The sequence below is a fragment of the Polyodon spathula genome, chromosome 8 (assembly GCF_017654505.1).
Source record: "Polyodon spathula isolate WHYD16114869_AA chromosome 8, ASM1765450v1, whole genome shotgun sequence".
Taxonomy (NCBI): domain Eukaryota; kingdom Metazoa; phylum Chordata; class Actinopteri; order Acipenseriformes; family Polyodontidae; genus Polyodon; species Polyodon spathula.
Genome location: NC_054541.1, coordinates 8,275,739 through 8,302,834, shown reverse-complemented (window position 1 = coordinate 8,302,834; position 27,096 = coordinate 8,275,739). Strand labels below are relative to the sequence as shown.

At 36.3% G+C, this 27,096-nt stretch overlaps 1 protein-coding gene across 8 annotated transcripts; it reads right to left on the bottom strand.

The window, feature by feature from the left end:
* Nucleotides 1-1,027: 1,027 nt before the first annotated feature.
* On the bottom strand, nt 1,028-27,096 carry myt1b (myelin transcription factor 1b). Of its 8 annotated transcripts, none has more exons than XM_041256570.1 (23): nt 27,032-27,096; nt 16,100-16,197; nt 13,469-13,523; nt 12,794-12,824; nt 11,683-11,745; nt 11,115-11,356; nt 9,970-10,986; nt 9,639-9,773; nt 9,424-9,514; nt 9,037-9,156; nt 7,753-7,967; nt 7,281-7,492; nt 6,876-7,118; nt 6,431-6,585; nt 6,071-6,133; nt 5,715-5,783; nt 5,101-5,163; nt 4,715-4,798; nt 4,054-4,275; nt 3,393-3,484; nt 2,954-3,057; nt 2,670-2,813; nt 1,028-2,215 (listed from the first exon to the last, which is right to left on the bottom strand). In XM_041256570.1, exons 1-23 carry the CDS (start codon nt 27,054-27,056, stop codon nt 2,072-2,074), a joined length of 3,687 nt encoding a protein of 1,228 aa, XP_041112504.1. In that variant the 5' UTR covers nt 27,057-27,096; the 3' UTR covers nt 1,028-2,071. The 8 variants fall into 8 exon arrangements, with proteins under 8 accessions (XP_041112504.1, XP_041112505.1, XP_041112510.1 ...); XM_041256571.1 differs by having other exon boundaries at nt 1,028-2,212; XM_041256576.1 differs by lacking the exon at nt 27,032-27,096 and adding an exon at nt 22,983-23,237.

Genomic DNA, 27,096 nt, shown 5'->3' with positions numbered 1-27,096 from the left:
AGCTACTAAAAAATAATACTTGATGGTACAATAACACTGGGAAAAAAAAAAAATATATATATATATATATGTATATATTTTGTACACAATATTGTATTTATGGCCACCTAGGCAAGAAAAAAAGGCATTCGTAACAATCAGTAATCAATTCTCCACACACCGGTGGAAGGACAGTATATCAAAGCTGAATGAGAGCTGTTAAAGCAAATGGACAGCAGTGGCACTTTGTGCATTGAAAATCAAACACAAAAGAATAAGGCTAGAAGGATGTGCGCTTTGAAAGAATTCTTAGGAGTCAGCCGTCCCTAAAGGAACAGGTTTTTCTTTTGTTCATAAAGTTCAGGTTTATATCTTATGTATATATATATATATATATATATATATATATATATGCAGTCCTGTTATTTAAACTGGAATACACTTTAAATAGAAACCCATTTACTCACATATCTCCTGAAATCAGAAAAGTAACATTGGGAATACTGCAGACCCCTATATCGTTTCAGGTAAGGGTCAGGGGTATGGGACCGAGAACAGGAATATGCTTTTTTTGTTCATGGAAATACTTGCATACTACAGCTCTGGGATGTAATAACTTACATCTTGAAAGAGCTGTTGGTATGTATTATTAAAATACTGTAATCACACACTTTCTTGTACATTATCGCTTATTATGATTATTTTTTTTTTTATTTAAATATCAACAGAGGTTTAAAGACTATGCTTACTCAGCCATCACAATAACACACAGACATTACAAAATAAATATACAACAATATCACTGTCCATTTTTCTTAAATATTAAATAAATAAATAATAAATACATCATTTCAATTTAGTGGTCATGGGTGTCTGAAAAATACTTTTTCGGAAAAAAAAAGAAAAAAATAATATTAACAAAAGGAAAGCCTTAGAAAATTATCAAAACTTGTCAGCTATAAAATATCTGCACTTAAAAAAAGAAGTTAAAAAATCCCATTCTTTAAAATAAATAATAAAATATATAAAATAATTCATTGTGGTTGATATCTTATTTAAATAGTTTTTTTTTTTTTTTTTTTTGAAACGCTGATTTCTAAGACATATATATTATCAGCTTTAAACGGTCATTTAAAAATGCTTACTGGTCGAGTTGCATTTTGTTTTACAAAAAATAATAAATAGGCAATGTTAAATAAATAGTTAATTTAACATAAAACGGTGAGAATAAATTACTCGGATTCAATTTAAATAATTTATATAACAATACTAACAATTGAACTACAAACTAGTTAGTGAAATGAAGTGCAATACCTATGCTCGTAAATACTATAAATATTACTAGATGACATTGGAATTTATTTACATTATAGACTTTTTTTAAAAGTTTCTTTAAGCAGAAAAACCAGCATCAGCTGTGTCCACAGTAGTATTACTTTTCCATCCTCTGGTAGGAAGTGTCCTTCTAAGTTGTTGAGGCATGAATTGTAATCAGGAACAGTTTGTGGTGGAGCCTCTTCTCTACGGGTTCATGAAACTAGTCTGAATTTCTAGCCCAACAGTGCCTTGACCAAGAACTTTGCTGTTCTTTTTTTGTAAGATGATTTCCACCACACTTATTACAATAACATCCCACCTTGATCTTGTTAGAATTATTCATGAGTGCTGCCTGTTAAAGCAGATATCAGCATGAAATGGCGATTGCAGGATTCAACAGCTTATGTTTTTGTTGGTTTATTTAACTGACGGATCAGTTCGATCAGAAGAAGTCATTGATTATTCACAGAAATAAACAAGCTGATTGTAATATCCAATGAATATGATTAAACATCTTTTTAAGCAGTGTTTTCTTTATCCTGCTGGCCCATTTGATCCTGATTATTTAACTTCAAAGCCTGAAGTGCTGAGTGTCAAAGCTGGGGAAAAAAGAGAAAAAAAAAAATGGGTTCTAATCCATTCGTCCTATCAAACCTGGCAGCAGCAGGCATGTATTTTGGTCCTGGTTTTGCTGAATGCTCCCTGGGAAGAAGTACATTGCCATTTAAAACCTGAATGCCCTTTTCTTTTTGTTTTTGTCGTAGTCGTTGGTTGTTTACACTTTGATACCCTTCACAGCCTGCTTGATAGTCTCCAGCAGGGCCTTGTTCTCCGGGTTCTGGTAGCACTCTTTATTGGTGTACATATCCGTCAACGTGTTCACGTAGGAATCAAAATTCTGCTCAGTGATTGGCTCCTGCTGAATTAGAAAAAGTGCAAACACTTGTTTTACTAAACCTATCTTACCTTTATCAGTACTATCAATCTATAAATCGTCAATCTGTATTCGACTTACCGTCAACTTAACGGTTTAACTGTGTTTACTAGTTTCTAGTAAAATTGGATTTTCAATTTTCTACAAATATATTATTCAGCCACCAAGTGGCACTGCCTTCCATGCAAAATCACCATTACATCATTTGGCCTCAGGTTGGTACGCTTTTAATTAACACAGTGTGGCAATGCTTTATGTTAAGTGGCAAACACTGCTATTGCACTGTGACCGCACATGTAGTTACATGTAGCTAGTAATGCTTTTGATGCAGTATGTGCACTGTAACTACACCTAGTGGTGCAGTCACAGAGCTGTTATCATGTAGCTGCCATGAAATAATGTCTGTTTCTGGAGTTAAAATGGAAGTGGTTTAATTTACCATGTGTGGAAGGCGAATGTTGGCAAGGCTGCGTACGAGGGCCTGACTCAGGCCTGACAGCTCCATAAACAAGGCCTCATTCTGCTCCTCAATGATTTTGTTCTCATCTTCGATGTTCTTCAGATTCTTTTCCATTGAGGAAATCTAAACATCATACAAACAGAGAATGACAAGACGTTCATGGGATGAACCCTTATGGAGCCATTAGCCGAAACGTTTATCTACTGGGTTTCTTGTTAAAGTTTGCCTCACAATGTGTAGTGTTATAGATGAATCAAACCTACCTGTGTCTGCAGGTTGACCATGTCCTCTTCCATCTCAGTGTTGGATTCGTTGAGCTCACTGATCTCCTTGTTTAACTGTTTAATGTCTTCATCATTGTCGAGAACTGGAAGGGAAATAAATAAATTCGTTAAGTACCTAAATTCAACTGGATGCTAAACTAAGACAATGTTGGTTGATGCGTAAACAAAAACTTATTGAGGCTCATAAATGATTGGCAATGTTACTGCCAGGATTTCTCATGGCTCAGACTGGAATGTAAGGTCTGATGCAGCTTGTTTACAGCTTTTTTAAACCTGATATTTGTTTTTAGAGCTCTTGTGTACTGCTCTGCGAGGTCCTTTGTTTAAAGGCTTCAAGTTAAAATGGCCACAGATGCTTTGTTCATGAAGGTGCAATTTACATTTTGTATTGTCGTGTTAAATGAAAATGCAATCTTACCATCACTGGCCCTGAATTTTGTGGTGAGATATTCATCCCCTGGGAACTTTGTCTTCTTTATAGCAAAAGAGGCCCTGGGACAGCCTGAGAGACTGCAAACAAAGAGACACATGGGTTTAATTACACTGCATCATATCCACTGGACTATAGTGTCCAGGGCTGCTACAGTAGCTAAGACACGTTTTTCAAATTATGGACTCCCACTGCAGTAAACGAAACTGTACTGTTTAAATGTAGACATGTATTCTGTGATAAAATAATTATCTAATGGCTTAAGCAGTATTACGTTGTTAAACTAACCGAAGTTGCTGGAACAATCTTTCAATTTAGTATGCAGTACATGTTTAGTTTAAACATTTGGATAATTATTAAAGAATTAATAAACTAAATTAAGGCCTGTGCTTAAATATTACACACTTGAGTGTTGTTTACTTTTATGTATCGTATATAAAATGGTAATTAATGCAAATATTCAGAAATAAAGAAAAGGAACAATATAACGAAAACCTGAAACAGAGCAAAAGCCACAGTGACACAATTAAAATAAGGAAATTCAACAGAGATGGCAGTTCAGACAGCCACTGTGTAACAGTGGATCAAGACACTGCCGGACCCAAGATAAATCCTTTTATTACCAGGGTAGATGCATTCAGCTCCCTACCTTCGGTGTGTAAGGAAGCTGCCATTAGCGTGACCTGAGCCGTCGCACCCTGGCGTTGGGCAGGCTGGTCCTTCTGTTCGGAGGGATTTCCAGGGAAAGGGAACGCCGTTGAGAAGCCCTTCCTTCTGTCTGCGGGCAGCCAATGGGCAGCCGGAGGCACTACGGTGGGAGGCGTACTTCCCGCTGATGTGACCCAAGCCGTCACATCCTGGAACTGGGCATCTATGAGGAAAAAGGAGTCCTTGGGTTAATTCAAGCAAGCAGTGGGCCATGATAATGGTAAGTCTAAGCTGGTAATATTTAAAGCAGCAGACAAACACACACAACAACTTCAGAACGGATCTGAAATGTTGTCAACTTTTAATCCTTCAAATCCTCGTACGTCGCTATCCTGTTTCCTCTGTTATTAAATTCAGTATATAACTCTGGGGTGCCTGGGCACCCCAGGAACCTACAATGGTGCTATAATCGTTAAGATTTATCAGTTACAATAATGTTATACAGTATTATAGAAATTGTAAAAGGGAGTTTGTGTTCTAGAGGGAGTCGTCAAAAATTGGGCTGTTTTGTTTTGTTGTCAGTGTAGTGGGGTAAGAGATGCTAAGCAGTTCTATCACCAAAAAAAAAAGCCCAAGAGTGTCGTTTTCTTTGCAGTACGAACTTTAAGAGCTCGGGATCCTCCTTGTCGTCCTTGGTAGGAGTTGTTTTTATTCCACCTTTCTTGGCACGGGGGCAGCCAGACAAACTGAAAATAGAAAGTATGAGCTTATAAAAAAAAAAGAGGGCAATGCCTTTTACACTTTAAACACGGGATGAAACACTGGCTACAAATGATAGCAAAACTTGAAAAGGAATAGAATGCGGTACTGGAAAAAAAAAAAAACACGTACGTGTGTGTCTACATGTATCTGTAGCTAAAGCTGTCTGTCTGTCTATCTATCTGTCTATCTATCTAAAGCCATCCAGGATATATATATATATATATAAAAGTAAAAAAAAAAAAAGTAAGCGAGTAATGATGACAATGGTAAAATATCTGATACCTACCTTCTGTGGGATGAGTAGTTCCCTGTGATATGACCAGAACCATCACAGCCTGGAGTAGGGCACCTGTTGAAAGATGTTCCTAAACTCAGAAAAGGTTTGCAGTAAAACCGGTCGATAAGGGACCTTCTAAAAGGTGTTCCTTTCTGACAGAAGGCATCTGCGTAGAATCATTATGTTAACAAATGTACCTTTATGCTTCATAACAATATCAAAACAAAAAGCAGCAATGTTAATTTTAGCCTACTGTATGTTTAATTTTGAGTGGTAAATTTACATATACAATTTTTTTTTTACTTAATACAAATCAAACCAAGGTATAGTGTTCACAGTGTAAGCAGAAATAGCATAAGGAAAAGTAGTTTCTGCAGCAGAAGGTGTTAACAAGATGCAAGATTTGACCAACAGTTAACAATAAAGCGATTCAACCCTTGCACTACACATAGAGCAGACATGTTGTAGGTTTATAATGGTACAGACTCAGATCAATTGAATTTTATAAAAGCCTTTTGTATTTACTAGTTGTTTTTTTGTGAGGGTCTGATTTTGGTAGTGAAAGGGCTAACTTGTTAAAGATTATAGAAGTAAGTGAGAAGATTAGTTAAGGGCACACATACTTGAGCTCGGCAGAATGGGCAGCCATGAGGGATCTTAGACTCTTGTCAGCAAGAGGACAACCAGACAGGCTGGAACAGAAGAGAGACAGAATCTCCACGTGAGCCAAAAAGAGACAGCAAGTAAGCCAGAGACCACAGCCTTTATCAGGGAGTGTGCTCAGAAACAGACAAGGTGGGAGGGGGAGAGTAGGTGTACATTTAAACACCTGTAGTACCTGTTTAGACTGTAGAAGGCAATTTGATATGTATTCATTGTTTTATGTGGAGAGTTTTCAAGTGTTTAAATGGGTTCTTTTTTCATTATAAAAACACTGAAGTCAGTAGAAATAAGTAGGGTGTTGACACAGTGTACGCACCTGCGGTGTGAGGCATAGTTTCCAGTGATGTGACCACTGCCATCACAACCAGGGGTTGGGCACCTGTTTAAAAAGATAAAGAATAGCTCAAATAGATGTGCCTCTAAAAAGGGATGTTAAATATGCTTTATGTAGGATGGAGTGGTCTTTAGGATAGGATTGACATTTTGATGTTCTTTGTCATGTGGTTCCTATACATGTGGTTCCTACAGCACAAGACAAAGTATTTTCAAACTGTTTTCTGTAGATGGATTACCAAAGTAAGTCTTGTGCAATCACTCCCAGTGTCACTACCTCTCCTCTTGTGACCTTGTAAAACCCATTAGCTCGTGCAGTGTGAGCTCACTGAGATGTGCTTACAATAGAAGTTCCTTCTTGCTGTCCTTGCTCTGGTATTTCATTTTGAAGCTTGTTGTGGTGACCTCTCCCGGATACTTCCTGTCTTCCAAGCTCTCTTGAATCATTTCACAGTCCTCCGGTTCTGAGGAGACAAACGAGTGTGCTGCGGGCTCCATCTGGTTAAAGAGAATGGTGGGACCATTGAGATTATGCTCATTGAATTCATTGTCTCCATAATTATTTATAAAATCCCTCTGAGAGACAAGGGGGCCAGGGGCTGGGGGTGGGTGGGTAGTACTAGTCTATAGATGCTTTTAAAGACTAAAATATAAGTAAGAGACTCACAGCTTTTCATAACCTTGGTACACAAATGGCTCTATTTAAACAATCTAATTTTAGATGCATCGCTCTTTTGATTGGCTAAATGGATCTTCAGGGTCATGCTTATGAACTTGAATAGGCTGACCTCCTCTAAGTCCTCCTCGCGCTGCCTGTTGGGTTTGGTGTAGTCGATAGGCCCCTCCCACTCCTCCTGTTTGGAGGCGTGGCTGGACTGTGGTGAGGTCATCGCACTGCTGCTGGGGCTGCTGCTCTGGTTCTGGGACTGCTCCGGTGATCTGACCCCCGGGCTCAGGCACGACAAGCTCTTACTGTGCTTTTTCATGCTGAGGTCCAGGGTGCCATTCTCATCCACTTCAATGTCCATGCTCTAAACAGAACAAAGGAGAAACACCAGTCAGCACAGCCCAGAACAATAAATATGATGTTTTGTGTGCCATGTAATCTGCTAAAGTGACCAAACAACATTATAACAGCACCATATAAAGGGGTACAGGTCAGTGTGTTATATTGGGATGGCAAGCTCCCCCACCTTGCTGGCGAGGTCCTGCTGTTTTGTGCTGAGGTTCTCGGGCATTTCCCAGCAGCGTGTGGACAGGTTCAGGATGGCGGTGGCGGCCATGTGCGCGGCCTCCGCGTCGTGGGAGTAGTCGTAGCCACTGGAGGAGGAAGAGGAGGTGGTGCTCTTCGCATAACTACCGGACAGGTTGTGGCTTGGGGAGGATGCCTTGGGAAACGGTTTAGCTGAGGAGGGGGGGGAGGGAAAACACTTTTAAGTGATATCGTTTATCAGTTACAGCCCAGTTGCTATTTAAATACACACGCAATCAATGAACGTTTTTGGTAATGAGGAGCCCTTTTGTGGACTTACACTGGCATCATTATAATTCGATATTAATAATTGATGATTCAAATAAAATATTGCGAGTAGTTCTAAAGGTGTATAATTTGAATCAAAATAAATAAATATTACAATAAAAGGGCAGTAAAGCTGTTATACTTACATTTAAAGGCTTTTGGTGAGGTTTCAGTGGTCGCAATCTTTGGGGCAAGCATACGTTTGCCAAAGACCTGAACATCAAAACTTGCATAATCGAAAGAGACCTTGGAGTATTTCTCAAGTTCCTTAGCCAGGTTGGCACGAGGGGTTGCAGGTTGAACATTGGGTCTATAGCTGCCAAACTGAGGAATCTCTAATTGCTTTACAAAGCACATAGGCCTGAGAGAGAGAGAGAGAGAGAGAGAGAGAGAGAGAGAGAGAGAGAGAGAGAGAGAGAGAGAGAGAGAGAGAGAGAGAGAGAGACCTGTCAAGATGCTTGTGTCGAGGAAACATTTAATTTTGTAGTACTGGGAGTTTAAGGTTCTGGTGGACAAGATCAGTTTGCCTTGGGAATCCTGTGACAAAGCCTGAGAACGGAATATTGATGAGTGAAAGCAAATTCAAATTAAAATAGTACAGCTCTTACCAAGCTTGAAAGAAAGGTTGTAAAAGAGCAGCATGGATACTTTCAGAAACAAGGAATCAGGCTTCATTTAAACGACTGATATTGAGCATTAAAACTAAGTGGTTTCAGAGGGTGGGCACAGTTTTTAAAAATAGATGTCATTTTGAGTAAAACAGTGGAATATACAATAGATGTCAAAGGATTCAGGGAGCTGATCACTTGTGGTATTTCTGTACAGCTTTAATACATTTAATTAAAAAAAAGGAAATCAGATTGCTAGTTTGTTTGAAAACCGAGGTGATTTGCATAACAGTTATGTTATATTTAAACCCTTTTGCTTTATACAGTTGTAACAAAGCAGTTGCTTTAAATAATCTAATTAGTTGTATTCTAATAACAGAACTAACACAATTAGCATGTACGAAATGTAATTAAAAGATGAAGAACCTAATGTATTCAGTATAGTTTGCAGTCAGTAATAATTGGACCACGATGGGGTAATAGGACAGAGATAGTAAAAAGAGGTATAATCCAGAGGAATAACACCACTGACTGAAACTAAAATAACGTGGCATAAATCAAGTGTTAAACTGGCATGATGTGTTATCGTCCTAATATTTTGCTTAATTGAACATTCAACACCACAATGTACTTTTTCTGTTATTACTAACATTGATAGTCTCCTTCAAGTGTTGGGCAGTTTCTGTTTTAGCCACTATACATATATATATATATATATATACATACTGAATTGTGCATATAGGAATCCAGACATTTGCAAATATACAACGTGAATGACGTGAATGAACATGCATTTGCATTTTGTGTTTTCACTACTCCTACCTGAGTACTCTGTCTGAATTAGGGCTGCCTTTAGGGAGCTCAGAGGCATTCTGAGGGATTGGCTGTTTCTCATGGGTTTTAGACAGTTTTTCAGCTGCAGCAATAGGACATCCGGACAAGCTTGAGAGACACAGAAACAAAGCAATCTTAGCATGTCACCTGTCTAGAACGAGCATGGCAACTGCTTTACAAAGACTAGCTCAGAACTGCTTTCAGCACTCATTCTTTACAAATAATCAGCAATGATGAAGTCTGGTCTAGGCGATTCGTAAAAGCCAAATGGTTTATCAGTGTCAGATGCCATTAATTCTGCCAAGGTAAACTGCATATGTTAATGCTAGAGGTTTGATGGCCTGAATCGAGCATCAAGGTTTCACATGGTCATACCTCCTGTGTGTGTTGCGATTGCTGTTGACGTGACCCTGCCCTGTGCACCCTGCCGTGGGACACTTGAGAACATTCTCGTGCATCGCCAGGACTGAACGAAAGAGAAACATCAGATGTAACATCAGACCTTATTTACTTCAATGTGTCCAGTACTAATGACAGCATATACATACACAATATGTTTTTGTTTTTTTTGAGGGGAGATCAACACTCACTCTCTGGTGGTATCCTGTCTTTGTGTGGACAGCCGGACAGACTACGATGGTGAGGGTACAATCCAGTTACATGACCAGTCCCGTCACACCCTGGGGTCGGGCACTTAATCTCTCTCTTCTCAGACCTTGAGGGATCTATTAGCATTTAAGAGAAATGAAAATAAAGCATAATTATACATGAGGCAAATTCATTTTTATATGTTTATCATTTTCAAATCTTGCCTTCAAAGTATAGTTTAATTAGTTATGTATTTGAATGAAAATAAGGCTACAAGTTCAGTGGATGAGTGATTTGAGAATTAATAAATAAAAGAATAAGCTAATCTTTCACCTTTATTAAAGTAATTCTTTCTCATGGAATCCATAGGCTTGCCTTGCCTGTCTTCTACGTGGAAATAGCGAAGTTGTTCCCCTGGCATCCTGCCTGCTTCCCTCATCATCTTCACCTGCTCAGCCTTTAATGCAATGGCCTGCTCTAGAAGACCGAGGTTCCCTCTTGTCATGTCATACATCTCGGACTCATCCGTGACGGCCGACTTCTGAGAAAGAGTGTCATCATCGTCGTTATCCTCGTCGTCTTTATCAGACTCTTCCGATCGGACCTCGATCACCACTGAGGATGTGGTCTTCGGGCAGGAGTCCTCAAGCTGGGACTGGAGCTCCAGTTCGGTTTCGGTTTCTGTTTCTGCGGGAGATCCCTGAGCAGTTCTAACCTCCTCCTCCTCCTCCTCTTCCTCCTCCTCCTCCTCCTCCTCCTCCTCCTCATCTTCCTCATCCTCCTCCTCTTCCTCTTCTTCTCCCAGTGTCTCCTCGCACTGGATTTCTGATGATGGATCATCTGCCTCATGCTCTACTGTTCTGAACCTTGTGAAGCCCCCACTGAAGTACTGGTGATCTGTGTTGTCTTTCTGTGTCATGCAAGCTTCGCTGGCCTCCACATGCTCATCTTCTTCTTCCTCCTCCTCATCCTCCTCCTCCTCCTCCTCCTCTGGTTCCTGATGTATTTCTACTGTCCTGATATTCAGGGCTTCTTCCCTAATTTCCCTAGCATCTTCTTCGTCACCCTCATCATCATCATCTTCATGAATCACTGTTTCGGCCTGTGTTTCCACCTCGCTGCACCTATCAATGTTCTCTGTTTCACATACTATGTCCATTCCAGCTGTGAGCGGAGATTCCTCTGTTGTTTCCACTGTGTTTTCTGCAATTTGACCCAGGTTGAGAAGGGAACTGGCCACCATTTCATGATAGCATGTGTAGTCTTCCTTTTGATTACTAACGGGTGCCTCCAGTGAGTCTTCCTCTTGAGATTGTCCAGCATTGGATGATTCTGCTGCCATGCATTCTTCTGTGTAGAAGGAGAGAATATTCAAGTCAGTTCAAAGTTGTATGTTTGCCTGATATACCTTTATGTATACAATGTCATTTTACTACTTTGATTTCTATGACTATAATGAACAGTGTCTAGTGATCTACCTTGTGCTGCCTCTCCACTCTCTTCTTTGTCGTCTTCTTCCTCGTGCTCTTCCTCCAAGGACTCCTGTGATTCGTCGGCTGAGGAATCCTCCCTGAGCTCTGATTCGTCACTACCGTCACTGTCCACATTGTACCCTTCATCCAAAGCCAACCTCAGGGGGTGGGACTTCCTTTTTGACGAAGGCTGATCTGAGTCTACATCCTGGTGTTTCCTTTTCTTGGCCAACGGGCAGCTCTGTAAACTAGAGGTTGATTAAGGCATTTGTAAAGAGCGGTTTTAAGCCTGGAGTTTTTTTTTTTTTTTTTTTAATTCTTTAAACAATTGTGTAATGTGTCCTGTATACTGTAGATAAATTCAGTGTTACATCTACTCCCCCATTGTCGTAAAAACAGATGTAAAATCAAGTTGGGACATTCTACTAAACTTAGACATACTTGAAATCTATATATATATATATTATATATATATATATCATATATATATATATATATATATATATAATTATATATAATATATATATATACTACGTATCCCACCCCGATCGATTATATATATATTTGACCCTACCTTCTATGTCTTGCATATTTTCCACTGACATGACCTGAGCCATTGCATCCAAGGGTGGGGCAGCTGGGAGAAGCCAGAAAGAAACTAGTTTAAATGAGTTTGCTTCATTTATTAGAGCACTGCAAGGCTATTACAGACATACACACAAGGGAGTCCTGTCCTGTCAGTCCTGTAGCTTGAGAATTGCCATGGGAATACAGAGCCTTTGTGAAGGCTATGCATAATAATAGTGGCAAGGTAAGCAGATTAACTAAGAGAAATGGGATCCAGTTTACTGGTAATACAAAAAAAAAAAAAAAAAAAGCATTTTGAACAGCAGTCATTACTAATCACCACAGTGCTGTTTTAGTTTCATGAGGTGCAAAGTGCTTCCAATGCTATGAAATGAAATCTTAACCTACACATTTAACACACTGGACCGTTTTTGTTACTTTCTGCATGAACTCTTCTGTGTAGACGGGAGCACAGAATGAACTTAGCTGTGAGACAACTGCACTTGTGTCTGTATCCTTTGCAAATATTTACAAAACAGCATCAATGCTAAGCTTGCTAATCAAGGGCAGACAGGGACTGCTCCGAATAACTGTTAGTGGTTCTGAAAACTTATCCTAGGGAATGTAGTGTAAATAAATTGCAAAATAAATCAACATTATCTATCATAGTCTTATAAAATGAGATCAGAGAGCCTGTGACCCAGCTAATGGCTATTTGTGATCAATTCAGAACAACATGCTCTCAATGTTGTGACTCAAAGCCTTGTGAAACGTTCTTAATGAATCATAGCTTTTCTTTTCCCAGGTTGAAATATGATGGCATACAAGGCAATATTATTTCTAATAAAAAGAGGATTCACATGTAAATTCTACATTAGAATGATCTCGGCTCTCTTTGAAAGACTTAATTAAAAACTACATTTGAATATAAAGCTGATTTACTGGCACTGATTGTAAAATAAAATAGTATTTGAATATGGATGTGTGGGTGTTTTTTAAAATTTTTTATATCTCTTAATGGATACCCTGTACATTCAATTGTCAGAGTTAAAGAGGAGCCAAGTGGCTGGATACAATGTGTATAAATGTGTCAGTAGATTCAGATGTAATTTCCTTACCTTAATTCTTGTCCTACGAGTTCTACAGGCACTGAGATGAAAAAAAAGAAAAAGTAAATTAGATCAGAAATCAATACAGATTCAAATCAGCAGCAAACCATCAATCAGCAGCTTAAAACCAGCTCCCTATCCCAACAAAGCAACACTGTAAATCTGAAGGGAAAATAAACTGTATGCTAAGCAGCTTGTTTGCAAAGAAGAAAAAAGGGTATGGCCAAATCAGCCAAATGTATTTTAATTAAGAATTAAGAATATTATTCCGCTGGTTGAAAAGATAAATGGTATTTTTCTTCCTGCAAGTGTACATATTCAATTCAGAATTAAATGTTGGAAAAAAAAAGCAACACCACTGAAAAACCCTTTCTCTCTATAATCTCAAGCTTTACAAAATAACGAGAGATTTGAGACTTGTATTGCTCAGCATACTTTATTTGTTTTTTAAGTAATAAAATACCACTGAATACACCTATTATAAATGACAATTTTATTGCATAAACCTGACTTTGAGAACAACTTTTGGACTGTGTATTATTTCAACAGACACTAGTCCTGCAAGTAACAACCCTGATCAGATATATTAACATTATACTGGTAGTAGACTTCCAGAGTACTCCATATACTATGATGTGAATTGCATTAATATTTTCTTTCTGTTTTAAAGACATGCTAACTCACCTCTAATTCCCTTTGATCGTGTACGGGTTCTCTTGTCCTCACTTTCTAGATTCATCTGTATCAAAAAAAACAAAAAAACAACAACATATAGAACTTCCTTTGAGAACTAGCAAATTCAAAATGGCTAGAGCCTACTACTGGCACAGTTAAAACACAGATACAATAGGATATGATTGCTCAACGATGAACTTTTAATTCTTCATTAAACTGTAAAATTGCTATCGAGCAATATCAAAAGAAGAAAAAGAGAGAACTGCAAGGCAAGGCATGTTACAAACAGTACATCATGTGTCACATATTATACAGTATGACTGTATTTTTTCATCCTCAAACCCAAATAGTAATAGAGTACCATTTCAGCAATTTTTCTCAAATACTATAAATGTCATGCTTCTGAATTGCTTCTGAAATGTTCAGTACTGTACAAGAACAGCCTTTGCTGTGTAAGCACACTGCATTTGTTTTTTGAAAGACTGCACTATGAGATTAATCACCTTGAAAAAGGACAGCACTCTATTTGCATAAAAAATAAAAGTCTCGTGTTTATAGTGCGTGTTTTATAGAGATATCCGGGAGCCTGATTTATTGCACCTGAATATTAAAAGTGCTCTCATACGGCACGGTATGCTCAGTCTTGTGCCCACCCTTTATTAATACCCTCTCACTCTTTGTGTAATAGAAAACACAATTACTGCAATGCCTAATTTCAAGCATGGGGACTCAGCAGAGCAGGATCTTACAGTTATGCACAAAGGAGCAGGTGTCACCGAATGCCTCAGTCCCATTTATTATGCTTTTAAATATACCACACTTGAAGCTATCTGAGGCTTTTTGCACAATAAGGCTATTAGTTTTGATTACTAGGGACCCCACGTTCATCTCAAGCCATGCGCTCTACGGTTTTGTTCACGTTTGGAGTGAAGTTGGCAGGGACATAGTTGATTTAGGCAGCGCTGCCTTGGCAATTGTCACTTCCTGCAGATAAATTATTTTAAAAGGAAAGCCACATAAAAGTGCTGTGTGTTCAGTTCTGCTCTGAGTGATTCTGTGTACAGGTGCAGTGCACTCACTTCAAATAGGACTTTTGATCAATTTAGTTGAATGTGAACCTGGACAACAAGCAGGCTTTGTAGGCAGTACCATGAGCTTTGTGAAGCAATCTAATTCTCTTTAAAGTTTGTGGAACGAAAAGTTGTAGGCATTAAATGAGCAGGGCTCGTTAAATTTACATTTAAGAGTACATCAGTTTAGAATATTAAAAACACAGTAGCAAAATAAATATGATCCATGAAAATAAAATGCACTGTACTTCACATGCTGCTGCTTCACATTTTAATCCGGTGATTAATCTTTTAAAGACAATGCAAGCTGGTAAACCTAGTTTTCATTTTTATATAGACTGTAAATCAAGGAGAGAGAGAGAGAGAGAGAGAGAGAGAGAGAGAGAGAGAGAGAGAGAGAGAGAGAGAGATTCTCTCCTCTACTCTCTCTCTCTCTCCCGGCTCTCTCTACTCCTCCTCCGTCCAGCAACGACGGAGAGAGAGAGAGAGAGAGAGAGAGAGAGAGAGAGAGAGTGTCCCTGCAGGCTTCTGTGTACATTATTAATAATGTCCTTCTTTGTGCCTCATACTGACAGGAAGGTTTTGAGAATCACATTCTGACAGCTTTATGTAAATTTGTGGCTAGGAGCAATGACTTCATACAGAAGGTCACCCACTGCACCATGTGCATAAATGAGGCTATTATTCACTTCCACTTTTACAAGCAAACCCAGCACTAACATACAGGTTTTGCTAGGCAACTGCGTTACTGAAAAATGAAAGACTGTCGTGTTGAATATACTGGAGATAACAAATGCTGATTAAAATCAGCCAGTATTGAAACAAAAAATATAATAAACAATAGCAACATTTTATTACAAGATACAAATTAATCAGATAGTATTGTATACATTTTATAATACTATGTTGGAGCTAAAAAAAACAAACAAAAAAACAAGCATACTGTTTTAAAAGCCCTTATTTAACTATTATTAAAACAGAATGTGCTGCTCTGATGCTGTTGTGTGCAGTAGCATGGCTGCATTAAAAGTAAACTGAGTTTTCAGACCCTTTAATGATAATAATATTATCGAAACAGAGAGGTCATTCTTGCATTGTGCAACTTTAGTGTAATGCTAATTCTAAAACAATAGGATGGATTCCCCTTTCATGTAAAGCTCATTTTAAAGCAATGCCTGAAACTTTGAAGTAGTAGACTGTGCCTCTGAACTTGATGTTTAATGCAAGATCAGTAACATGTATTTGACCACAGAAAAAAAAAAAAAAAAAAAAAAAAAAATTAGTAAAAAATCTACTACATGGACAAGATGCCAAGTACAACAAAAAGTCACGCACGCACGCGCATACACACAGACACACACACGCACACACATGCACACACACACACACACACACACACATCCTGGTCCTGGCAGTGTGGAGTGGAACACCTCATTACATGTCCAGTTAATATACCACCTATTAATACCTATTGCTTTGAGTCTGTTTACTGCTGCCTGGTACATTGCATACCGGACTGTATGAAAGTGCACTGACTGCAGAAATAAAATCAGAGTGCATTGCCACTTACCTTGCTTTTTCTGCTGTGCAGGCTTTTTGTTTCACAACTGCTGATCCTTTCTCCACGCGTCCACCTCTGATTCAGGAGTCGGCCTCGAAATTCATTTTCTGGAGGAGCAAAGGAAGAAAAAGTTTGAACAACAACAAATAAGTCAAGCTTTGAGTGTGCACAAATAACCTGAAAGCAATCAAGAGTTTATGCCAAGCCCTCCTATTAACTAATGCATGCATTTACAGTTCACAGTGTCACATCTGTTACTCTGTCAATCTGCCATTAGAATGAATCAACTTCTCAGATTTTTGATTGTGCTTTTTGCAGTTCTGGGAAACAGAAACCTATAGAGAGAGAGGCTACAGAAGAACAACGTGGAAATTATACTATATTTAGAAATTATTTTCTTGATTTTCTTTACTTTGATTGAAAAAGTATACAAGGGTTGCATGAAATTGTAGTTTTTAAAAAATCAGTTTGTTGTAAATACAGTACATATCAATTACTACTACCACTACTACTATTACTAATAATAATAATAATAATAATAATAATAATAATAATAATAATTCTACCATATTTTTTATTGTTACAAAATAGTTGACTGCATAGCTTACAAGCATAAAGGAATTTTATGGTAATTTGTGATCAAGCAGCTGTATACTATTTATTATTAAAACAACTTCTTAATATTAACACTTTCATCTTTTTTAATACAGTATATAACAGATGTATACTTAAATAAAATATTTTAAGTGAAAAGGGCCAATGGGAAAGTGCATGGTAATTCTGATCATTTACATTTTGCATGTAAAAAAAAAACATTATAGCAGAATATTTTTCTGGAACAACACTGTAAAAACCAACATTAAAAACACTTCTTCCCTGTAGTTGTCATTCAACAGTACACCTCTAATGAAACTCTTTCAAGGCTTGTGTTGTATAGCAACAGACAGTAAAGATTCCTTTTTATTCGATAGTGGGGTTTTCCCTATTTTATCTATACTGTACAAGTAAGCTCTGTCATTTTCTTTCCCAAGAGAAATGGCAGGTAGGCTAATCCTCCCCCCTTCCAATCTGGTTAATCTTCTGAAACACTTGCACATCCATATGTTCCTCTCACAACCAAAATAGGAAAATCTTGGAGTACAACTAGTGACTGCTCTCCTCGCAGGTGGGAACATTAACTGAAATTACACAAATGCACTTACTCTAGCAATTTGTGCGCAATTAAATCAGCAAGCTACAAACTAATGCTTTTGCTTTCTTTTAGTTTAAGGTTGAGTATAATTCTTCTGGCTTTACAATCCTTTTAAACTATTCTTTCACCTCCACATAGGGAGAAACTCAAATATTAACAAAACCAAACTCATACAAATGTGTTCTTGTGTTAAACATAGACTGAATGTGTAAGGTTTCAAAATGAAATAGTTTGAAAAATTGCTACAGCACTAGAAATATTGTGAATACAAGGTGGTATATTAAACTAAAATAATATCCAGCACATTATAATGTTTATTAAATTCACAGAAGCTATCATTTTCAACTGGTTTCCAATAAGAATAATACAATACAGTTATTTTTGTTCTTATTGGAATGTGGTTCAGGTTAAACTTTATAATTTGAACACATTTCATTTATACCTCCATTGGAAACTAAGTTAGTCATCATGTCAGCAGTGTGCTTATATTTTATTTAAACTTCTCTGGGTAATGTAGGTATTTAAAAATACATGTGCTAGTTGCAAGAACACGATTTGTATATTAAATTAGCACAGTGATCTGAGGAAATGCTTGTTTGCACGATGCAGAATCATCTGTCTCAAGCCAACTGATATAATCAAGTACAGTATATTTTAAGAATCTAAGTACATGGAGGCGATCGTTTCATTAAATTCATGAAACATGCATGGACCGATAAAAGATTAATAGGTAAAAAATATTACAGTGTCTTTAGGTTTAGATTCTGACAGAAATATGCAAAAACATTGTAAAACTGTACTGTATTTAAGCAAGGGGGTGGATCTGTAGTTCCGATTAAACAGTAAAGTGTAGCTTTATTATAATCCAAAAGCTGTTCAGACGCATTCTGCAGTTCTACTTAGATGGGATTTAAATGCAACTTTATGTGATTGGGAACAGAACAAAATACCATTATCTCAAGCAGAAGCAAGACAAAGGATTGAGGAGAGACCAATAATGATTTAGTTGTGATCCATAAATAGCACATGCTTGTAAACTAAGAGACTGCAGGGATATAAAATTGTTTTCTGAAAGAAAAGTCAAATAGAATTGCTATTTTTTTTGTTCTCATAAATTACATATTTTGTGTGTGTGTGTGTGTGTGTGTGTGTGTGTGTGTGTGTGTATATATATATATATATATATATATATATATATATATATATATATTATATATATATATATATAAAGAAAAACAAATGCAATAAAACTTTAGTAGCAGTTAGGCATTGGAGCTGATAAAAACAAAAGGCCTTTTGTCAAGAAGTTCGATTATTGGTTTTTACAGTTAGACTAAATATAACATTTTGTGAGCATTTTTACATTTTTAAAATAATCTTTATTTTATCTTTCTTAACGCAAACAATGAATGTCTCTAATTTGAAACGTGCCTGTGTTTAGTAGAAGTAACAAGATTCGGCATCCTTTTAAAAACACCATAATTCATTCTTGGTTAATAAATGCAATTAAAGCAACTACTGAAGTATTAAACTGTATGAATATTTAAAATGTTAAACTTTTGTATATAAAAAAGAAAATTGAGGAACTCAAATAATATAGTGTAAAATAACCTATGGTGTATCTGTTACCTGCTGTAATTATATTATAAAATAAACTTAAATTAAACCTACATTATAGGTTTAAGGATTTTGATTGCACATCCATTACTGCACTGCCTTTTGGGAATCCTGGGTTATGAGTCTATGACTCATCTTGTAAAGCAAGTTTCCTCATGGTTAATTCCATTAAGTGTTTAAATCAGAAAGCTAATATTGCCTTTTTAGAGACAAAGACCATCATCTGTGGGCCAGAATCGCATTGCAAAGAATCATGATTCAGGAGTACCACAATGACACAAAACACTGCAGCACGATCCAATTACAGTTTTGTGAAAATAAAAGATTGTTCCGTGTTCATCTAACTCTTTGTTGATTTTGGTAACAATTTTGGTGAATTGTTCATTATTATATAGTTACTTCAATATTATAGTTTAAGGCAGTGAGAAGAAACGTGCACCTAATAAGAATGAATACACATTGGCTGAGACAAAGTTTTGGGTTAAATATATTTACATAGCTAATGTAAATGTACTTGGTACTGTAATAATTATTAATAATAACAATATTATGTTTATAGATACAATAAGCAAACAAATAAAAGGGTGATTAATTATAAATGTTTCGATAAGAGAGCACCTAGAATAGCACTATACTCAATTTTTAAAATAGTCTTTAGTGAAGTGGAGAAAAAAGATTGTAGAGCTCCAGCAGAATTTCAGTTTGTGCATAACCACGCCTCAAGTATCCTCCTTCAGCCAGTTCTTCGGGAATGTTTTTTTTTTTAAAACACAAAATGGAAAACAGCCTAGGAACGGTTTAGAAATAGTTTATTACAAGATTTAATTGCATATGTAATACACTACTGCGATTTACATTGATGACTGACCGCATGGTTTAATTGAGTTTTTTTATTAAGTGCCTTGAAAGAAGGGAGATACAGTTCTGTTGACCCAGCTGTTTCATTCGATAAGCTTATTGCATTTTTCACCTTTGGCTCCAATGGCACCTGTTCCCACTGGTCGGGCAATCAAGTTTTTAACCAGTGCTTTCACAAACGTTTTCAAATAAAGGGTAACATGGGTTGGGACAATTATTTGTCTTCTTCTTCTACTACTACTACTATATTTATGAGTTTCTACTACTACTACTACAAACAATAATAATAACTACGATGAAAAACGTTGCCAAATTGTAAAGCAGAATGTTTACAGTCGCATGAGCTCATATCGGATAATGATAATAGTTACTATATTTGGAACTATATTGAGTATTGAATGGCTGCAGTAGTGATTTAAAAAGTAATTTTTACTATAGGGTCTCGTAATGGAGGTTGGAATCACATTGTTTCACAAAAGCTCTAAAATAATGTTTTTTAAGAGGGTCTATCAAAATGGTTTTACGTGATTTTGTATCGGCATTAGAATTACAAATAAATAAATCCGTTTAAACTAAAAGAGCCATTTTACATGGAGAAAACACGACGCCAAGGGCAAAAATCACATCACTGTAAATGTCAGAACAGATCGCAGCAGAATACTAAAATAACCGTTTGCTTTAACACAATTTCCAATGCACCATTTCTGCAGATCTGTGGAGTTTACTGCTGGTTAAAATATACGAACATTTCTCAGTCACAGCCGACACGTTACTTTGATGATGCGGTAGTTATTTACAGTTACAGTATTCACCGTTTATACGCGAATAAAGGCCTGTTTACTTTCCCGTATCTGTAAATCTGTGTGTCCTGTTTATTCAGTACAATTTTGTAGCACAGATTATGTGCTGTGAAGTTAGCGGCAAGGCCTTGCAGCCCAAGGAAAGTAAACAAAATGGAGATTAACCCAATCTACGATGCATGCAGCTGCAAGATGCATAACAGCAGAGGCTTTGATAGTGTTTATTGTATTGCAATAGGTTGCATGTAGGAAATGTAGACAGTTATTGGTTTCCTATAAAATGTATTTTGCATTAACACTGTTTTTTTTTTTTTAAATATCACAAACAACCATGCTATTTTAAATGATGTTATTGGGAAAATATCACTTTAGTTGCAGACAGTTATTTTGGTAAAGTCATTGTAAATTCTTCTGCAATTATTTTCTGCATTCGTTCCTTTAGTTAAGTTTTTTTTTCATTCGTGAATCAGATCACCTGTGTTTTAATATTATATTTGATCATAATCAATTACAACTGAGTGACAACGACCTTCTCATAGGCTAGTAGTATTTTCAACGAGAAGAGGCCGACAGAAAAGTACACTAAGAAGGCCTAGTTTTAAATAACAATTCACTTTTTAGTTTGAATGTCACATGTTAATTACAGAACGTCTTCAATATTTTAAAAATACACTAAAAAGCTTGTTTCTAACACAGTTAGCTGATACGTTACAGGTACCCCATGGAAGGTGTCAATTATAATACTAAGCGTTTCAGATACAATAGGGGCCCATACGAATAACATCTGGAGCCAACGGTTCTGCCTGAAAGTATTCCTCACTCCTACACAATACATTTATGCTATCTCTGTACACAATACAAGTGGTTGACATTTAAGGAGAGCATCACTGCTCTGTTTCTTGGTGCAATTGAGCAGATGAGCCCCTTACAATCCACAGCGTCTAATTTCTGTATTATGACCATTGTTTGCTCTTAATTAAAGCGACCGTATGGAAGGGACTGATAAATGGCAGCAGGTGAACCAGAGAGAGAAAAAAACGCTAAAAAGATTGAAATCGCAGTCCCAAATCGCATTTGAGGAAAAAAAAACAACAAAACCAAAAAAACCAAAAAACAAAACACGAATTGATTTCAATATTGACTAAAAACGGTACATCCTTGAATTCAATTCCAGCTCACTAAGGTTAACTTATCTTATAAACTAATACCAGGAATGCACAAGATCATAATATTTGAGATACAACTATATTTGTTTTACATTTACGCCAGAAGATAACTATTATGGTTGATTTTGAAACTGTACTATATATCGTATTTTTGTATAGTGGACTGTCTCTTATTGTTGTTTACTGTTCTTTTTACAACACAAGAGCACTTCGAAGTAGTAATATGATACCCTACTAGTCATATCTGCGGACACAATGTCAAGAATCGTGCCATTTTTTTTAAAAATAACACATCAAGTCGAGTAATAACACAGTAGCCTATCAGTCTATATGTGCATATACACGCTAAAATAAATGAAGTATATAATATTGAAATTCAATAAACCCGACTGAACTTTATGATACCGACGGAATCCCATTTGTTTTAAAGAGAAACACTTAAGTGAATTCAACTTGAAAATGGCCTGACCTTTTTTTCCCCCATAATGATTTCTGTTTCTACTCATTAATGTTGCTTAAACAATCAACATTTTTCAAACAACTTCAACTATAAATACAGTATGTATTTGTACTTATAACCAATCTGACACAAAGTTGTTGTTTTGTTTTTTTATTTGTTTATTAATTTTTTTACTAGCTGATAAAAAATATATATTAAGTCTATTTCTTTATGAGATTAACAGTCTGGCGTCCATTAAAGCTACCCAACGGAGGCCAATCGGATGTTTGCAAAGAACGGCATAAATTCATATATATATTCATATATATTCAAACAACATCATAGCCTCATACTATTACAATAATTTAAAGTGCAGCTAGAAAAATAAAACATATTTGTTAGATTCAACCTTTTTAAATACGTGTAAATACCGTTATATTTTACTACATCATGTAAGACACATTATAATAATACTAATCATATAAGCAGAAACATTATGAATACCTTAAGAAGAAGGTGCCCCTTTCAAGCCTCTCCCTGCTCTAAATTCAGCTTTTTTTGTTCCTTCTGTATGAGAAGTAAAATTCTATTGACAGTCAAGAAATGTGTCCGCAATATTCCCAATGCTTCTTCAATAACTGTTAGAAATATCCAAAAACAAAATATCCAGATCTGGTTGTAGAATTAGACTATTCAATTCAACAACCTCCCATTCGAAACCTGCAAGTCTCTTATAAAGGGCTTTAAATGTTATTTATTCCATGGCAAAAAACATGGCTTCATTTGCCTTTGTCAGCGAGAGAACGCAATATTGACTTACCTTTCCCTCATGAACCATTGTCCACCCCCACCCCCTCGTTTGCTATGACATCACGGAAGCTGTGGTAAAATTTACATCAGAGGCTGGGCTAGAGCTGCCCACTTTGATTCCATGTGTGTATTGGTTAAATTAAATATTTGATTCCTCAGTGATCTCTGTTGCTAGCTACCTAAAAGCACCGTGCTGTTAAAGTATACCAAATATGTTCATTAGTCAGACGGCTCCAAGCAATGGGAAATCCGGTCCAGTCTCTTGTGTAAATACCATACCCAGAAACCCATAGGATTCCCTATATCTTTTTACACTGAGTTGAATTTTACAGTACGGCAGCTCTTATTAGGATGATACCAAATGCTAAAGAGAACTCAGACAAGAAACGAATTATAACACAGTGTTGTAGCCCACGTCTTTCCACGAATACAAAGAGCAACAGAAGGTAGTTAATTCACCCAGACTGATTAATATTTCATACCCACGATCTCCTGTCACAAAAGGGTACATATGTCACAACTGTCATTCGAAACCTCCCCTATGCAAGCCCTTACTCGTGGTACAGTCCAATAGTTCTCACAATGAACACTTGAGAGACCAGGGAATTGATGTATGCCATGGGTTAGCATATATACATCTAAAGTGGATTTCATTATTTTCTGGTTTTAACAGGGAGTGGTTTACATTAACATTTGCATTTAATCAGATACTATTCAGAGGAAATTAGAATTAGTTCAAAATATTTTACCCCTGAAATTGTGAACAAATATTTTGCAATGAGTTTAAACTACTGTAATTGTGAAACTGTGCTGATGTTTTCAAAATAGTTTCCATAATGAAGCCTGGAATATTTTCTATCTGTGTTTAACGAACTTTTATGGAGGCTAATAATTAGACAAACAACAAAAGTTAAACAAAACACTTGTACGTCATAACAAGATCATACTAAGCCTGTTAATTTTGGAAATTAACTTAATTTGAAATAAATACAATATACTGTTTATAATGGTCTCACTAATGATTATTAGGCAGGTTTAAACCGTATTGTTAATGTTTGTATTCTGCAAAAAAACAAAACAAAACAAAAAAAACCCAACAAAACAAAAAACGTTGAATAATTATGAAATGTTACACACAGCAGCACTTCTTTTGTTGTTTAGTAACCATTAGTGAAAATGACAAGCATTCATTACATCCCATTTGACAGTATTCTCCTCAAATGCCATCCTTTATCTTGTGTTTCCACACTGCATGCAAGGAATATGCACACACTAACCTTCGCCTTTCAGAACATTTTTTTAAAAATTCTTATCTCAATGCAGCAGGCCTATTTTTTCTACACTCCCATTGTTATGCGTCCAAGCTGAAATCAATCACAGACTACCACAACGCATCAGCCAGATTTCAGTTCACAATGCTGCATAAGGCTTAAAACTATCGTATTCTAAACATGAGCCACTACATAGAACACAACGTGAATAGGGGCGTTTTTGGACGGGTTATGTAAAAAAAGTTTGTGGTATATTTTTCGAATATGTAACCTTGAGAAATGGCTTGCAACATATATCGTACAACATATACTAAATGTTGCTGTCGCCCCGAACAGACACACGAACTGTAAGGCATCATTCTCTTGTCGCTGTTCCTCTCAACTCTCTAAAAGGAGAGTTTCTTGGCCCGCTGTGTCTGCAGTACCATGGACAGCACCACGCTAGTGTGCTTGAAATACCACGGACAGCAGCTTGGGATTCATTCAACTCGCTTATAACATAACGTGCACTAATGAAATGACGCACCGATATAGACTTTTGGGGATTGTGTTGTACTGTTAAACATATACGCAGTAGCTAACTATTGTCTGTTTACGGTACATGTGTTCTACAATGCACTTTGCATTTATGTACTGTAATGAAGAAAACTACATAAACGGGGTATATATGTGTACATAAAACACATGCTGTATTTATTATTCAAATTCCGTACTTCTTACAATAACTCATTTTAAAATGTGTTTTGAATCACACTTTACATAACACACACTAACAAAAACAGTGTTCTGTTCTAACACAACACAGTTTGCTTTACATACAACAATCAAATAATTTAACACAACAAATGGCTTTTGAATAATCTGCCACAATGTGCAACAAATAATTCAAGGTCTTTAAACCATAATACAATTTGCAGCATTTTCTTGCAAAGTGTACTGCAGTTAAATATGCTAATGGTATAAACTGAGTAACAATACCGCGACGGACACTTTCGTTTGCCAATTACCCGTATTATAGTATTATAATTCTGTAAATTGCTTTTCAGGGAAAAGACTTTGACCCTTTGTGTTGATTTAACACTTTTTATACATACCGTATAGTGATCTTGTTTATCTATCTGACAGTAATGCTAATACTTTTAACATGCTCTAGTAGTGTGGCAAAAAGTAACGGGATTGAATTAAAAATTAAATAAATGTATAAAGCACACTAATAATTATAACCTATATCTGATATAACATGGCTGTTGTTGCTTTTTTTTATTTAAACACCCTTCAAAACAATAAACTCAATAATGTGTTACACTGATACTACTACGACAACCAACAACAACAACAGCACTATCTCAAACTGTTGTTTTAGGAAAAACTGCTTAACATCAATTCTATCTAACTCGTCTTACTACTTCTAATGTGCAGCAATTTAAAACACAAACTTAAAGGGGGAAAAAAAAAGTTTCTGAATATTTAATGAGTATCAGCTTCTTCGGTTACCAGCTGGGACGAAACTTTTTCTTTCTTTCTTCTTCATTCTAAAAGCCCCGATGCAGATGGGCAACCCCAGAGTTCCAGACTATACAATTAGTGAGGTAGTTATATTGTGACTGGCTGCGGTCTGCATAAATATTGTATACGATAGCAGCTGAAGTGTTGGCGAGGGGGATGTCCTGTTCAACAGAGACCCCCTGGCAGATGGAACAAACTGACAGACAAAAAAAAAAAAAAAAAAAAAAAAAAAAAAAAAAAAAACTTTTAATAAGCCTTCAGGCTAACATTGTCCTAATAGTTCTTGTCAGGAGCAGAGACCAATCCCTAAGAAAACACAACTTCTCTTTGTCTGCAAATGTTTGCAATGAATACGATTTTGGGATTGAACAATTATTTAACAAAAATCTGAACTACAATACTGTGAATGATTATATTTTAAACCCATACCAAGTAAACTACAATATAAATATTTCTAAATCTCTCCAAACTTCTGTAACAAGGTCTGACAAGTGAACACACAGCGAAATATTTAAGCAAAATACGTTTAAACCTGGTCAGTGATTGCGTAACAACAACAACAAAAACATAACATTAAAACTTAAAACAAGCGGAGAAGTTTTCTTTACGCCTGCCAGATTTTGTTTACTAAATGTAATACTTTATTTCATCATTCAAAATGGGAGCGGTTGCATCAACGTTACTTTCTTTTCAAAGTTAAATCAGTTATCGTGTATTTTTCAAACATGTTTAATGTTATTTCACAACTCGTTTCTACAACAGAACAGACATCTACCTGACTTAATAAAATGTGTTATCCTAAAATCACTTCTAGCAGGCGATCAACAACTACACAAACTAAACGCGAAGAAACGAAGAAACCACCTTCCCAAACTAACTGAGAATATCATTTGTATTTAGCTACATAACTGTAATTGTACGTCTCCATTAGTTTAGGCCACTAATAACTAACTAACCAAATAAATAAATAAATAAAGTTATTTAAAACTTCCACATAACCACATTAAATACAGAGATAACAACATTAAATCTAGACAACACATAAAAAAAAAAAAAAAAAAAAAAAACAGCAAAATTTGTACTACTTGTATCCAGTATGTACGGCATAATAGGAACACAGAAAAAAAGGCACAAAATAAAAACTTTAATCACTGCCAATGACATTGTTTTCTAATCCTTCTTTAACTACAGGGATCAAAGCACTCCTATTTTGTTCGGCAAACCTGGCACCATCCAGAACATCCTGAAAAAAAAGAAGTAATGAAAAGTTTCTGCTACCAACCGAGAAAACTTGCACACAGCTTCATTCTTGCTTTTCTTCGTGTACTACCACCACCAGCAGCTGAG